The sequence below is a fragment of the Ammospiza caudacuta genome, chromosome 15 (assembly GCF_027887145.1).
Source record: "Ammospiza caudacuta isolate bAmmCau1 chromosome 15, bAmmCau1.pri, whole genome shotgun sequence".
NCBI lineage: Eukaryota > Metazoa > Chordata > Aves > Passeriformes > Passerellidae > Ammospiza > Ammospiza caudacuta.
The window spans coordinates 7,764,650-7,778,814 of record NC_080607.1 but is presented as its reverse complement, the minus strand read 5'-3'; the positions used below and the strand labels follow the sequence as shown (position 1 = coordinate 7,778,814).

General features: G+C 50.3%; 2 protein-coding genes across 2 annotated transcripts in view; one reads left to right on the top strand and one right to left on the bottom strand.

Annotated features, from left to right (window-relative positions):
- MYH7B (myosin heavy chain 7B) overlaps positions 1-4,292 on the top strand; it is a 33,177-nt gene extending 28,885 nt beyond the window's left edge. The window contains exons 32-42 of the mRNA XM_058814533.1: positions 367-716; positions 1,147-1,271; positions 1,535-1,650; positions 1,882-2,074; positions 2,152-2,355; positions 2,453-2,578; positions 2,687-2,857; positions 3,138-3,242; positions 3,616-3,711; positions 3,846-3,983; positions 4,183-4,292. Coding sequence (XP_058670516.1) covers positions 367-716; positions 1,147-1,271; positions 1,535-1,650; positions 1,882-2,074; positions 2,152-2,355; positions 2,453-2,578; positions 2,687-2,857; positions 3,138-3,242; positions 3,616-3,711; positions 3,846-3,983; positions 4,183-4,188 — 1,630 coding nt within the window. The 3' untranslated portion in view covers positions 4,189-4,292. The remainder of the gene's footprint in view (positions 1-366; positions 717-1,146; positions 1,272-1,534; positions 1,651-1,881; positions 2,075-2,151; positions 2,356-2,452; positions 2,579-2,686; positions 2,858-3,137; positions 3,243-3,615; positions 3,712-3,845; positions 3,984-4,182) is intronic.
- Positions 4,293-4,649: 357 nt separating this feature from the next.
- The window catches only part of TRPC4AP (transient receptor potential cation channel subfamily C member 4 associated protein), a 39,284-nt gene continuing 29,768 nt past the window's right edge, over positions 4,650-14,165 (bottom strand). The window contains exons 15-22 of the mRNA XM_058814982.1: positions 13,271-13,372; positions 11,889-11,972; positions 11,490-11,580; positions 10,845-10,985; positions 9,594-9,702; positions 8,452-8,564; positions 8,037-8,243; positions 4,650-7,094 (exon numbers count right to left, since the gene is read on the bottom strand). Of these exons, the coding sequence (XP_058670965.1) occupies positions 6,957-7,094; positions 8,037-8,243; positions 8,452-8,564; positions 9,594-9,702; positions 10,845-10,985; positions 11,490-11,580; positions 11,889-11,972; positions 13,271-13,372 (985 nt within the window). The 3' untranslated portion in view covers positions 4,650-6,956. The remainder of the gene's footprint in view (positions 7,095-8,036; positions 8,244-8,451; positions 8,565-9,593; positions 9,703-10,844; positions 10,986-11,489; positions 11,581-11,888; positions 11,973-13,270; positions 13,373-14,165) is intronic.

Sequence of the window (14,165 nt, the reverse complement as noted above, 5' to 3'; positions counted from 1 at the left end):
ACATGGAGAAGCTGAGGGTTCTCATCTTGCCTGGAGAAGGGATTTTTCAGAAACTATGACAGTGACACACATGAATTTAATTGGTCAGTGAATTAAAACTCTTACACTAGAATCTAATTACTAATTCCCTTCAGGTAAACAATCTTTCACAATGTTGTTCACAATTCTACTTGTGAACAACACAGGTGCAGCGAATGAGATAAGAACTGTTTTTCTTTTCTCTGAGCTTCAGAGAACATGAGTCTCAGAATATCTTCGGGGAGCTGTGCCTTGCATTTCTCTGTGAGGAGAAACGTGGTGAGGACCAGAGTCTGTGGGGCAGGGTGTCACTGGGGCAGGGCACACTCACCCCGGTGCCGTGGGCAGGAAGAAGCTGGCCACGCGGCTGCAGGAGGCAGAGGAGGCCGTGGAGGCCGCCCATGCCAAGTGCTCCTCGCTGGAGAAGACCAAGCACCGGCTGCAGACCGAGATCGAGGACCTGTCGGTGGAGCTGGAGCGCGCCAACTCGGCCTGCGCCGCCCTGGACAAGAAGCAGAGGAACTTCGACAGGATCCTGGCAGAGTGGAGGCAGAAGCACGAGGAGAGCCAGGTGGAGCTGGAGGCGTCGCAGAAGGAGGCGCGCAGCCTGAGCACGGAGCTCTTCAAGCTCAAGAACGCCTACGAGGAGTCCCTGGACAACCTGGAGACCCTTAAGAGGGAGAACAAGAACCTGCAGGGTAGGGCTGGGCTCAGGCACTCCCCTGGCTTCTGCCCTTTCCTCAGACACGTGGGATTGGGTCCCTTGTTGGCCAGGAGAGGCTTTGCTGCTCAGCACATCCACTGGGGGGGTGCAGCAGCCCTGCTGGGATGCCAGCATGTGTCCTGCCCTCATGCTGGGCACACTCTGGGAGGACTGGCACAGCCCCTTGGCTCCTGTCCCCAGATGGGTCCTGTCCCCAAATGGTGCTGCCAAGTGCCATGATGCTGCCTTGGGGGGGTTGCTGTTGGACAAACAGGTCTCCCAGAAATGTTCCCAAGCACTGCCTTGGTTGCTCTTTGAGGGTCTGAGGGACATCAGCTGAGCCTGGGCAGGGGGATGGGGACGTCACTTGCACAGGGCTGGTCCCACAAACTCCTTCCTGACCAAACTCCTCGTGTCCCTGGCAGAGGAAATTGCTGATTTGACTGACCAGATCAGTCTGGGAGGCAAAACCATCCATGAGCTGGAGAAGGTGAAGAAAGTGCTGGAAAGTGAGAAGAGCGATATCCAGGCAGCTCTGGAGGAGGCTGAGGTGAGTCCTTGTTTCCCATGTGTTCCTGCTGTCCCCAGGAGCCACTGGCCCACCCTGCAGCTCTGGTTGTGTGGGGTGACAGTCCTGAGCCAGGCTGTGACCCCTGGCAATCCCATTCATGAGGGTCCTGCAACCACTGCAGGCCCTGGGGTAGCTCCACCTGCTCTGCCCCTCATAGCAATGGGCTGGGGGACAAAGCCAGGGTGGGATGGGCGGCTGGGGAGACCCCCCTTCCCACCTTCCCATGGCTGAGCTGTCTCTAGGGAGCCCTGGAGCACGAGGAGAGCAAGACCCTGCGCATCCAGCTGGAGCTGAACCAGATCAAGGCTGACATGGACAGGAAGCTGGCAGAGAAAGACGAGGAGTTTGAGAACCTGAGGTGTGTGGGGTGAGGGGACAGGCTGGGTGAGGGGACAGGCTGGGACGTGGCTGCAGGGCCAGAGCTGGCCCTGGCAGGGTTGGGTGTCCCCAGGGGACGTGGCTGCAGGGGCAGAGCTGGCAGGGCTGGGTGTCCCCAGGGGATGTTTCTGCAGGGGCAGAGCTGGCACTGTGGCCCTGGCAGGGCTGGGTGTCCCCAGGGGACGTGGCTGATGCATGCCCTGTCCTGCAGGCGCAACCACCAGCGCGCCATGGACTCCATGCAGGCCTCGCTGGACGCAGAGGCCCGGGCCAAGAACGAGGCTGTGAGGCTGAGGAAGAAGATGGAGGGGGACCTGAACGAGATGGAGATCCAGCTGAACCACGCCAACCGCCAGGCTGCCGAGTTCCAGCAGCTGGGCCGCCAGCTCCAGGCCCAGATCAAGGTTGGGACAGACTGAGTGCCATCCCTGCTGCCAGCCCGGCTCCTGGCTGTCCCCAGTGACCCCACGCTGCCCCACAGGACCTGCAGATGGAGCTGGATGACACCCAGCGCCACAATGATGACCTGAAGGAGCAGGTGGGGGCCCTGGAGCGCCGCAGCAACCTGCTGCTGGCAGAGGTGGAGGAGCTGCGGGCGGCGCTGGAGCAGGCCGAGAGGAGCAGGAAGCTGGCAGAGCAGGAGCTGCTGGAAACCACCGAGAGGGTCACCCTGCTCCACTCCCAGGTGAGGAGGCACTGCCAAGCCCCTGCCTGCACTGGTGAGTCTGTCCAGCCGTGGTGAGTGACCAGCCCTGGTCACACTGAGCCTGCTCTCTGTGCAGAACATGGGGCTGATCAACCAGAAGAAGAAGCTGGAGGCAGATGTCTCCCAGCTGAGTGGTGAGGTGGAGGATGCGGTGCAGGAGTGTCGCAACGCCGAGGAGAAGGCAAAGAAAGCCATCACAGATGTAAGAGAGTGGTGGGGACTGCTGTGTGGGTCTCACACCTCCACTGAGCCCTGGTCTGGCAGGGCTGCCTGGCCCTGAGGTGATGTCCCCCTGCTCTTGGCCTTGCAGGCTGCCATGATGGCAGAAGAGCTGAAGAAGGAGCAGGACACAAGCGCACACCTGGAGCGCATGAAGAAGAACATGGAGCAGACCATCAAGGACCTGCAGATGCGCCTGGACGAGGCAGAGCAGATTGCCCTCAAGGGGGGCAAGAAGCAGATCCAGAAGCTGGAGGCCAGGGTGAGACAGTAGGGGCAGATCCCTGGCTGTGTTCTTCAGGAGCCAACCCCTGGGGCTGCCCCAGTCCCTGTGGCACCAGACTCTGCCCCATCTCTCTGAGGACAGGTGGTGCCTCTGGGGGATCAAGGGACAGTCCCCAAGGCCCTGCCAGGCTGGGCCCAGCTCAGGATGTTTTTAGCCTCTACTGTGGCTTCTCTGAGCTGGGAAAGTGCCTTGGCTTTACCTGGGCTAGTGCTGGTGCTTGGGAGCCAAGTGCTGAGCCAGTCTGTGCCCCCTACAGGTGCGGGAGCTGGAGGGAGAGCTGGATGGGGAGCAGAAGAAGATGGCAGAGGCCCAGAAGGGCATTCGCAAGTACGAGCGCAGGATCAAGGAGCTGAGCTACCAGGTACAGCAGCTCTGGGCACAGGTGCAGCCCTGGTCCCACAGCAACTGGCACAAATCCTCTTTGCTTGGCCTCTGTTACTCCAGAACCCATCCACAAAGCCCAGCCTAGCCTGGGCTGCTTCTGGGTTCTGTGTGGGCAATGACAACTGCACAAACTTCTCCATGTCACAACTGGGTCCTTCTGCCCATTTCCCAGCACCTCCTGAGCTGGGTGATGGGACACAAGGGGGGAGCAAGGGACGGGTGCTGTGGCACCAGGCTGGGTTGATGGGGCAGGTTGGTGCTGTGTTTGTGACCTGGCACCACTGGGACTCAGATAAAGGTGGAGGTGAGGGGCTGCTGGGGTCTGCCTAAGGGAGCTGGGGCACTTGCAGGCTGAGGAGGACCGGAAGAACCTGGCTCGGATGCAGGACCTGATAGACAAGCTGCAGAGCAAGGTCAAGAGCTACAAGCGCCAGTTTGAGGAGGCAGTAAGTGCCCAGCACTGCTCTGGGATGGGGGACAGGGCTGTCCCTCCCTGGGACTGCCTCCATGGCAGCAATGTGGGGAGCTCATTGCTGTGCCCTGTGCCCCATGCCCCCTCCCCTTCTCTGTCCCTGCCCAGGAGCAGCAGGCCAACTCCAACCTGGTGAAGTACCGCAAGGTGCAGCACGAGCTGGACGACGCCGAGGAACGCGCCGACATCGCCGAGAGCCAGGTCAACAAACTGCGCGCCCGCAGCAGGGACGTGGTCATCTCCAAGGTGGGCACCCCTGGAATGGGAGTGTGGGGAGCTGGGCACGGCTCCTGCCAGCCTGGAGCCAGGGCAGGGACCACAGGCACAGCCACACCAGCTGTGGCACTGCTGCCTCACTGCCCACTGACTCCGGGGCTGAAGGGTGGCAGTGCTCTGTGCCTCCAGATCCCTCCTCTCACCAAAGCCCTTTGGGGATTTTTTCCAGCATTAGGAGCCCGGCTGTCCTGTGTGTTCCAGCTGCTGCTGTAGGTTGGAGGCAAGTGGCTGCAACAGTCACTGTCAGCTTTGCTTTGCATAAATAAACGTAGATTACCAGGACTGGCTGTGTTGTGTGTCACAGGGTAACCAGGGCCTGGCCTCTACCCCTGGAGCATCTTCAGAGGGAAGCACAGGCAGCAGAGAAGCCCAGTCCTCTCTCTCCCAGCTCTATGGCCCTGGCTTGGGATGGGTTTTGGGAAAAGAGCCCTTTCCTCACACCTCCCCACCAGAACACATCTAACTGCAGGAGACCAGAACTGAGACAGACCTCAGCCACTACTCCTGAATACATAAAGCCCCCTATTACAGCCCTGGAGGGGGTTATGGCTTTGGCAAAGGCACTGGAAAGAAAAGACACCTCCACTCATTTCTTTAAAATAGATTTCTTTAATAGTTTCCATTTAATATGATTATTTGCAGTTAGCAAATCGGCATTAATCAGGGCAGCACGAACCTCAGCAATCCACAGGGACAGTGCACACTTCAGAGGTATTTGTTAGTGCCAGGGGTCCCACCTCCCTCCCAGCCCACCTCCATGGGTCTGGTCCCTCTCACCATGAGGGTGTTGTGGCATCTGGCATGGACAGACATCCCAAAGGAACATGGCCCCAGCTGGGATTTGCCTGTGACCCTCTGTGCCCTGGGGCAGAGCCTTTTCCTGGAGCCCAGCGTGCTCCACTCCTGCAGGAGCTGCCAGGGGTTTCTGCCCTGTGCCCTTCTCAATCATCCCAAAAGCAAAGCCCAGCCTGTGCTGCCAGGCCTGGGAGGACCCCCAGAGATGGTGTGGGCTCAGCTCAGCTTCCCCCAGGCCCAGGGGAAGGCCAGAGGCAGCTGGGCCCCAAACTGTCCTTAACACACAGAGGGGAGTGAGACTGCACGGTTACAGCAGCGATCAGTGGATGCACCCATTAACTACACTGTGGAAAAGGCATCCCTTAACTTAAAAGCCTTTTAATTTGAAGCATTTATTTGAAGTGTACATCTATTACAGTTAAGAAGAAGCAAAGATACACCAAAAACACAAATACCCAAGAACAAAAAAAGTACAGATGAGAAAGAAATGAGCTGAGGGGAGGGAAGGGGCAGGGTGGGGGTGACCTGGTGAGGAACAGAGGTGAAGCTGCCATGGCAAGAAGCTCCCCAGGGTACCCTCACCAGAGCAGAGTGCAGCTCCCAGGAAGGGACACCAGGAGCTCCTGCAAGGCTCCAGCTTCATGCACAAGCTCAGCAGCTCTGACCACCCTGTGAGCCCACAGCAGGACACCGAGGAGTGGGAGAAGAGAAAGGAGGAAGGGAGATGCTCAGAGACAAGTCCTACTCCTGGGGCTGGAGCCTCCTTCAATCCTCCAGCCCCAGCACAGGGAGCCTCAGGGTGGGTTTCATGCTGCTGGCAACAATGAGACAAAAGGCTGCAGCTCTGGGACATCCTCACCCCTCTGAAGCCTGGACATAGCTGAAGTCATCTCGTCAAATAAATTGGAAAATGTTAAAAAAATTCAGATGTGGTTTCAAAACTGATTTCTTTTAGCTGTAGCTGCAAGACATGTTTCTGACTTAAATGTAGTGGCTTAAGTGTAGTGTATCTCATTCCTGGGTATTGGAATGTGTTGGAGCAACATGGTGTTGGTGAGCAGGCAGGGCAATCAAGACTGCCAAAACCCCATTCCCCCTTCCCAACATATCCTACAAAGTTACTTTCAACCAGGAGTGTTTATTCCCAGCATTTAACACATTCTGATTAAAACAGATCCAGGAAAAAACGGACATCTCCAGTACATATTGCACTTTCAAGATTAATGTGTGTGTTGATATTAAGGGCCGAAAGCAGAGACTGACATAAGACTTCCAGGCATAGCAGGTTAACATCAAGAGCAATGGTCCTGAAAAGGATTTTAAAACCAGATTAGTTACCCAAGAAGGGACAAGCTGCAAGTTTAAAAAATTAGTACATTTTAATGCTAGTGCTCTGTGAAAAAACCAACCCCTGTTGCAATTCCACCACTGCTGAAATGTCTCTGTTCTCCAGCACTGCAAACGCCTCCGGATGGGAAGGATGTGCAGGAAGGACAGCAGGAGCAGAGGTTCTCTCCTAATGCAGATAGATTTAGTACCAAATGATCCAAAAGGCGATGGTAAAGAGGTGACTGGAGCTGGGGCTCTCAGGAATTAAAAGCACACACACGCACACACACTCATGCTCTAACCAAGCCCAAAGGCCTGATTCCAAAGCCCGGCGGAAGAGTTAACACCTGCAGGGAGTCCTCGTGGTGGCTCTGCACGTGGCTGGTGCTGGGGTCCTGCTCAGATGGGCTCCTTGGACCTCACACTTGGAGGGCAATTGCTGTGCTTTTCAACTTGCTCATCCTGGCAGCCCTGAGAGAGCCACCCCTCAACTGGCACATACAGAGAAGAGAACCCTCACATCAGCAAAACCCCTTCTGCCAGCCTCGCCGGACTGGGAGAGAGGAGAAAAAAAAATAATACAGGCTGGTTTGTGCAGGTGATTATTTTTATCCCAGAACAACTGGAAGATACATCCCTGAATGTGTTGCCCAGAGAGCTGTCCGAGTCTCAGAGGTCAGAGCTGGGGGCCGGCAGGGGCGGGGGTGGGACGACGCTCCGCAGCTCCGAGCTGCACACACACACTACACAGCGTATCCCTGAAAATCCCTGGGCTGGGAGGGACCCTCCGAGCTGCCCATCACAAGCTGGAGGTGGCAATTACTCCTCGGAGAAGTCTCTGTCAATGTCCATGTACGCCTCGTCGATGTAGCTGACTATGGCACAGGGGGACGTCCGGTCCGGACTGAGCAGTATCGAAACAGTCTCTTTCCAGTAGGTAAAACTAATACAGGAGCTCTGTGGGCACAGATAACAGGGGGTCAGTGGAGGCCACAGCAGGGAACACCTCCCAAAGCTGAGAATCACTCCCTGTTCAGCCTGAGCTGCCCAGCCCCACAGTGTGACCAGCACTTTGGGTTCCCCTCTCTGCCCTCCCTCCCTGGGGCCCACAGAAGGGTTGGGTGTTGAACAACTACACCCTCTACAACCAGCTGCCCACTCTCCAGATGCAGACAAGGACTCCCAGTGCCTCTGGCAGCTGCTAAGAGCAGCACAGGGTGACTCCAGCCTGCCCGAGCCACTACATCCATAATCCAAACTTGTCCTCTGCTGTTCAGTCCAAACACAAACTGGTACCCTCTAGTGCCACAGATAAGCCAATGCTGGAAGTAGCTCCTGCTCCTGAGAGCACAAAAATCAACACACTCCCTGCTCACACCCCTCCTGCATTATTCCCTCAAAGCCAAAAGGCCACCCCAGCAGCCCAACACCAGACCACGTGTTCCCAACATAACTGGATGTGGTTATTCCTACCCACCAGTGACCCAGGGCAAGTCAGCTCTGGCACAGAAACCTGCAGGATGCTCCCTTGGCTTCCAGCAGCTACATCAGATATTCTTCCTGCACTGTTTGCAACACCAGGAAGAGGGAACAGTCTGGCTAAGGTGCTAACTACTCTGGGAACTGCATTCTGTCCTGCCTCCCCCTCCCTGGCCATCCTGCCAGCCCTACCTCTCCACCCCACTCAGCACTGGCAAGTCTCACCAAGTGCCACAGCCAGACCTCAGGCTCTGTTTCTGGGGAAGCCCAGCACCTGCATTGTGGCAGCCTGACTGAGGTGTGAAAAGCACCACAGAGCTACAGTGGGGGCAGAACTCCCTCCCTTCTTTCCCTTCCCAAGCTCCCATTTTTGCCAGGGGGCTGGCAGACACGTGTTGCCATGCTAAGAGGGTCACATACATTTTCTAAGCAGGTGCTGTCTTTGTCCTTGTTGAGGTAATGCTGCTGCCAGAACCGCAGGAGGCTGTGGAAGTTGTTCAGGATGAAGCCAGGGTATTTCTCTGTGTATTCCATCTGTTGCAAGGTGCGCAGATAAAAAGGGAGCTTTTCTTTCCTTCGGGCCAGCATTAGGATAACTAAACTTGTGTTCAAACAACTGACATTTTCCTGGAGGTAAAAATGACACAGCAAAAAAATTTAAATGCCAAGACAGCTGTTGTATACATGTTCCTATAAAACAAGCCTGTGGGGAGCACACAGTGGAAGTGTTCTTGCAAGGAAAAAGGGATATGTGTGTCCTCCAGGGACAGGAGGCTCAGCCCTGCTCACCACTGCAGTCCCAGTAAGGCAAGTGCAAGGTCTGGCAGCTCTTTACCTGTGTAAGTGTCTGTACATGGATGATGTTGATGAGACGGAAGAGGAAGGACATTCTCATGGACATCTGGGACATGTAGGACAGGAGGCGGCACTCAGACAGGACCTCTGCCACTGCAGCAAGAGGACAAACACAATCACCACGTGTTAGAGTGTCACAGATGCATTTTATGAAAAATCCTTTTGTTAGGACTTTTTTCTCCTGAGAAGCTGAGAGGCCTCAGAGGAAAAGAAAAACAATGATTATCTGCTGCTGTGGGATGCAACAGGTGCATCTGTGGTTGGTCTCATGTGGTTGTTTTTAATTAATGACCAATCACAGTCAGCTGGCTCGGACCCGGGTCAGTGACAAGATTTTATTATCATTCCATTCCTTTCTATTCCTTGCTAGCCTTCTGATGAAATCCTTTTATTCTATTCTTTAAGTATAGTTTTAATATATCATTTTAATATAATATATATCATAAAATAATAAATCAGCCTTCTGAAACATGGAGTCAAGATTCTCATCTCTTCCCTCGTCCTGGGACTCCTGCGGACATCATTACATTACAGCAGCTTCTTTGAGCCAGGTCTGATAAGCTCTCAGAGGTCTATAACACACCCAAGATAGCTCAGCTACCTTTGGAAGCATAAAAATCAGCAGGATGGCTTCTGTTGCAGTGTTGGAAACAATAAGGTTTAATAAAAGGCAAAATAACAAACAGAAAAATTGAGCTAGGTACAGGAGATCTTTTCTTCTGGTAAAAAACCTTACAAAAGCAATTAGTTTCTTTGTTCGCTTCTAGTAAATTGCTCAGGTGGGACTTTTTGGCTTCTGTCCAATTAGCTATCCCTAAGTTTGAGGTGAAGTCTCCCAGGCCTATGAGGTGGCTTTTTCACCTAACTGAGGAGAGAAACTTCTGGGCTTCCTTCCTTTTTGAGGGGACAAAGGATAGTTCTGTCACTCCATCAACAGGAGGCACACTCCTATATCTGGGTGCTGGAGGTTCAGACACACTGATCCAAGCACCTGGACAGTAAGAACTGGTGCTCAAATTTTCCATGTGGCATTTCCTTGTCTAACCCCCAAAGTGTCAAAGCCCAGATTTAAATTAACCATTACCAGCAGTGAACACCCCCCAGTCCCACCCCACTGCTCACCTTTAGCATCAGACTGATTCTCAAAGCGGTCCAGGGACAGCGTGATGCAGCGAACCAGCATGTTGGAGTCCACCAGAGAGCTGTTGATCTGATTTAAAAAGATCTGGAACTGAACAGAAACACTTTTTAGTGTTGAATTTCAAAGATTTAAATAATTAATACTCAGGGTCATTACCTTTTTGGTATCTCTAACAAGGCAAGAGGAGACATCACTCCCAGCTCTGCCTCACCCTGCCCAAGCCAACACTGGCACTGAGGGCTGACAAAAGGATCACTTAAAAACACTATGGAATAGATAAATGCCATCCTGGCACCCCCTAAAATCGCTTCTGAAGCTATGTCACTCCATTGAAAGTGAGATTTCATACACTAATTGTTTTGAAAGGGAGAATTCCTGCAGCTCCATGTTTTCCTACAGTGATTTTGTACAAGCAGACAGCACTAGGGAGGAATACAGTGAGGGAGTCACACAGAATGAGAGCTAAACCCAGTCAGAGATCAGTAAACAGGAAGCACAGAGAAAATATAAAGACATTCTCTAAAATGTCTGAGTTCATTTACTAGAGAAGAACCTCCAAAATAAATACAGCTCTTTAAAATACATTTATACATCCCTTCTCCAAAGCCTACCAGACCTAACAGCAATGAGAGAAAAATTACAGCAACAAAAAAACAGTGTAAGGCCATTGAGAACCTACCCACCAGCTGATGTTAAATGTCTAAAGTGCACAAGAGCATGAAACCACTTTGTATAGAGCTGCCCACTGATGTGCAGCTCAATTTTACAGCTAATTACATAAGCCTTGGCTTCTTAAAGTGTCTCTAAATTCAAATAACATCAAATATCTACGTCTGTTTGCAGTACCAAGTATTTTAAGCCTTATTCATGAAGGAATTCCCACTGCAAGCTCCAGTGAAAGATTTTTTGGAGCTGTCTCAATGTCCACAACTATTACTTAACCACAAATCTGGCAACTGCACAGGAAATGTTCTGCTACCCTTGAGCCTGACCTTAGGCCTCCCTGATCATGAACAGGGCAATGTTTGCTGACCAGCTCAGCACTCAGTGTCTCAGGACAGCTGGAGCACTGCTGAAAACACTGAGGGGCTTTGGCAACTCAGCCCTTAATGTTTATTGTGCCCCAAGCTCTGAAACCACACCAAACCCAAATGAATCCAAGTTTTAGTGCTATGTTTGCTTATAAAAGGGTGTAATCTGAGCCAAAGGGGACAGATCTTACAAATATTTACCTTCTCATCTGTGTTGATGTATTTGTTGAACCTCTTGAATGCATCAATATTGAATTTCATCAGCTCTCCCAGAAGGTCAAAGTAACTCTGAAGCACATCCCGTGACTTGCACTCACTATCAACAATGCAGTAGAGAATATGCTGGCAGGGGAGGAAAACATGTTATTGCCACAGCTTGGTCCAAGCCAGCAGCACAACACAGACTCTGATTCAATCAGTATTAAAAGCATTTATCTGCAAGTTTTTGGGTGACTGAATGCCACAAAACCAACTAAAGATTATAATTTAGATGAGTCTCCTGTTAAAAGGAGTTCCTAGTGATGCAGGTTATACAAATGGCCACATCTGGCTGCCACAAGCAGAATTCACAGGTATTTTTAAGTGTTCCCAGCATTTGTCACAGTTACACAGGAATAATGGACAGTTTATAAGTTATTATTGTTGCATCTATTGTGATTTCTCCAGTAAACTGTGATCCTGACTTCTCTCCCTGACTGTTTATTCCTCCACTACTCCAAGGGGGCATTTCCTGCTGAGTTTTAAACCCAGCATAATTATTTAACACTACATTTTATCCACTTTTGGTTCACTGCAGATAAATCCTTCTTGATTGCTATGGAGGATACCTGGCATAAATTTCCTTACCTCCAGGAGCCCTCTCTTGAGGAGGAACATCTGGTCTGCATAGGAGGTGGTACCTCGCAGAAAACTTTCAACCGCCCTTGCTTGCCAGAACCTGAGAAAGAGAAAGGAGGTGTCGGTTTTGGGGCAAGGGATGTACTTGATTACAACTGCAATTTAAATCCAGTTTGCTGATCTGGAATCACTGGAATTTCAATCCACTCTGAAGCTGGAGTTAGATCTGTTGATCCTGCAGAAAATCACTGGCTGTGATTTCTTCCCACCAGCACTGCCACCACAGCACAACAAAGCCAGACCTTTCCACAGCTTGTTCTCCAACATTCTCAGCTGCTCAAAGCTGGACAAAACCAAAGCTACATCCCAGGGGTCTCAAACACCTCCTCAGAGGCACAGTGAACCCACCTGAAGGAGGATTCTGCTGGCTCCTTCTTCATGACCTGGAGCAGTCTGGTCAGCAAACCTCTCTTCCCATCACAGACAAGGCTCCTGCAGCAGGTGAGAAATGACAGCTGAGTGGAAGGGCTGGGCAAGCACTGAGCACTGAATCCAATCACTGCTCCAGAGCTTTTGATGATCAAAATCTCTGTATTGAAGCACACAGTACAAATATTGTGCTAGTTCTACCAGCAGAGGAGTTCTCCTCACTGCCCTTGGTAAATACCTGCAAAACCTGCAACATGACTTCCAAATAAATTTAAAACAAAAACTTTCTCTCGGAATTTTAATAATTTCAGAAATACCAATTCACACCTTGTGTGAATCAAGGAAAAAAAAATACTGCATTTGAGCTTAGGAATGAAAGAAACCCCTCTTTTTCCCCTCAAAAAAATGTAAAGGAAAGTCTAAATTCCATTTAGGAGGCAGAGCGGAGTATGGAAAGCTGTGTGCTACATTAGGCTGTACAACTGCAATTTTACTTGTCTTGAACAGCACCTTCAGTGGAGCATCTACTTGCATTAAATTCATTCAGAAGTAATGCCCTGATCTCGTTTATCAAGAAAAGCAACATGAAAACTAAATGCTAAGGGTGAAAAAAAAAAGTTCTTCCCAATTAGACACAGTATTATGATAATAACTGTAATCTAGAAATCCTCTTAGAGATTCCCTTTTGGAGTGAGGTAAATCTGCTCTGTGCACACCAAGTCCCTGCTGATACCCTGGGAGTGAGTACTCTGACAAAATAAATTCTGCAAACAACCTTCCATCTGCTGAGCTTTATACACCAGAATCATGTATTAAAGAAATTATTAGATGAAAACAGTCCATCTAACAGATACTCAAATGCAACAGAAGAGATTCTCTAAGTGGTTTAACATGTTAATCTAATTTAGTTTATTCTGGTTATTAGCTGCTGGTAAAATATTCTCAGCAGACACTTGGATGTGTTCATGCAGCCTGGAAATGGACATTTATGTGTGCACACACTGCTCCTGAATGCCAGGACTATGATTTAATAGCAATTAAATTATTTGAGGGATCAGTTTACTTTCCAGGTCTGTCTGCAATGCTCAACATGAGGACAGCCAGACAAGCAGATCCAGCACATCACAGTGAAGTTTGAGCCATGAACTCAAACCCCTCTTTTTAGGGGTTTTAAAGTTGCTTTTGTTTTTACAGCACAAGCACACCTGAGATTTGCTAATGACCATCAACATTCCACAAGCCTGAACACCTCCCACTGAAAGGAGTCACTGAAATGGAAGGGTGGTGGACAGACAGAGGTCAAACAGAACAGCTGACGTCAAACTTACACTGGAAGTTTGTGACCCTGAGTCCCCTCTCACCTGTCAGTGTTGACCACTGCATCCACTTCAGGGATGTTGGCTTTGTGGGAGATTGCACTCAGCTCATTCAGCTCCTGGCTGTTCAGAAGGAGATATTTGTTCCTAAAGCAAGACAGGGGGGGAGGAGGGGAGAAAAGCAGGATTAATTCAAGAGGCAAAAATGCAATTTCATGAAAAGCAGAGGCACAGGATTACAAGGGCAAGCTGCCTTCTCCTGGCTGCTCTTCACAGCATTCCCACTCTGCTCCCTGCACCAGGCCAGCCAGGAAAACCTCCTCCAAAATTTACCAAATGCCACTTCCAACACTGACCAGCTTTGAGATGATGGTTCTTTGCTGACTTGTTTGGGATCTTATGTTTTGTAAATATTTTCTTCTGGATAATGCTCATTTTTAAAAAAAAATCTAAGCAACATTTTGCAGAATTTCAGACCAAAATAAGTATGAAATAGCAAACTTTTTCACAATTTCCTGAAGTTTTTCTCTACCCTATAGTGACTACTCTTTTAAAGTAATACATCTCTTTCTAAGTAAGAAAGCAGAACCTGCAAAAAAGGACTCAATCATCCTGGTATTTTGTTATCTGAACAAAGTTTACCCTGGAAATATTTAAAAACATTATGAAAAGTAAAGATCCAAATTAAAAAATGAATATAAATCAGGAATGTACATAAATTCTTTACCAAATACTGAACTTTTCATAATGAAAATAAATTATTTTGTCTGTAAAGAATAAATCTGACAGAGTAGAAATGTAGTCCAGGGGCCCCCTTTGCCCACAATGTGCTCCCTGAGAGTCTTTCTGCTTTCCAAGTGTTCAAAATCAGACAGCAAAGATTCTTTTTTAGGAAAGCTCAGGGGGCAGAAGATGCAGTGATGAGTGTGAGGTTCCTTCT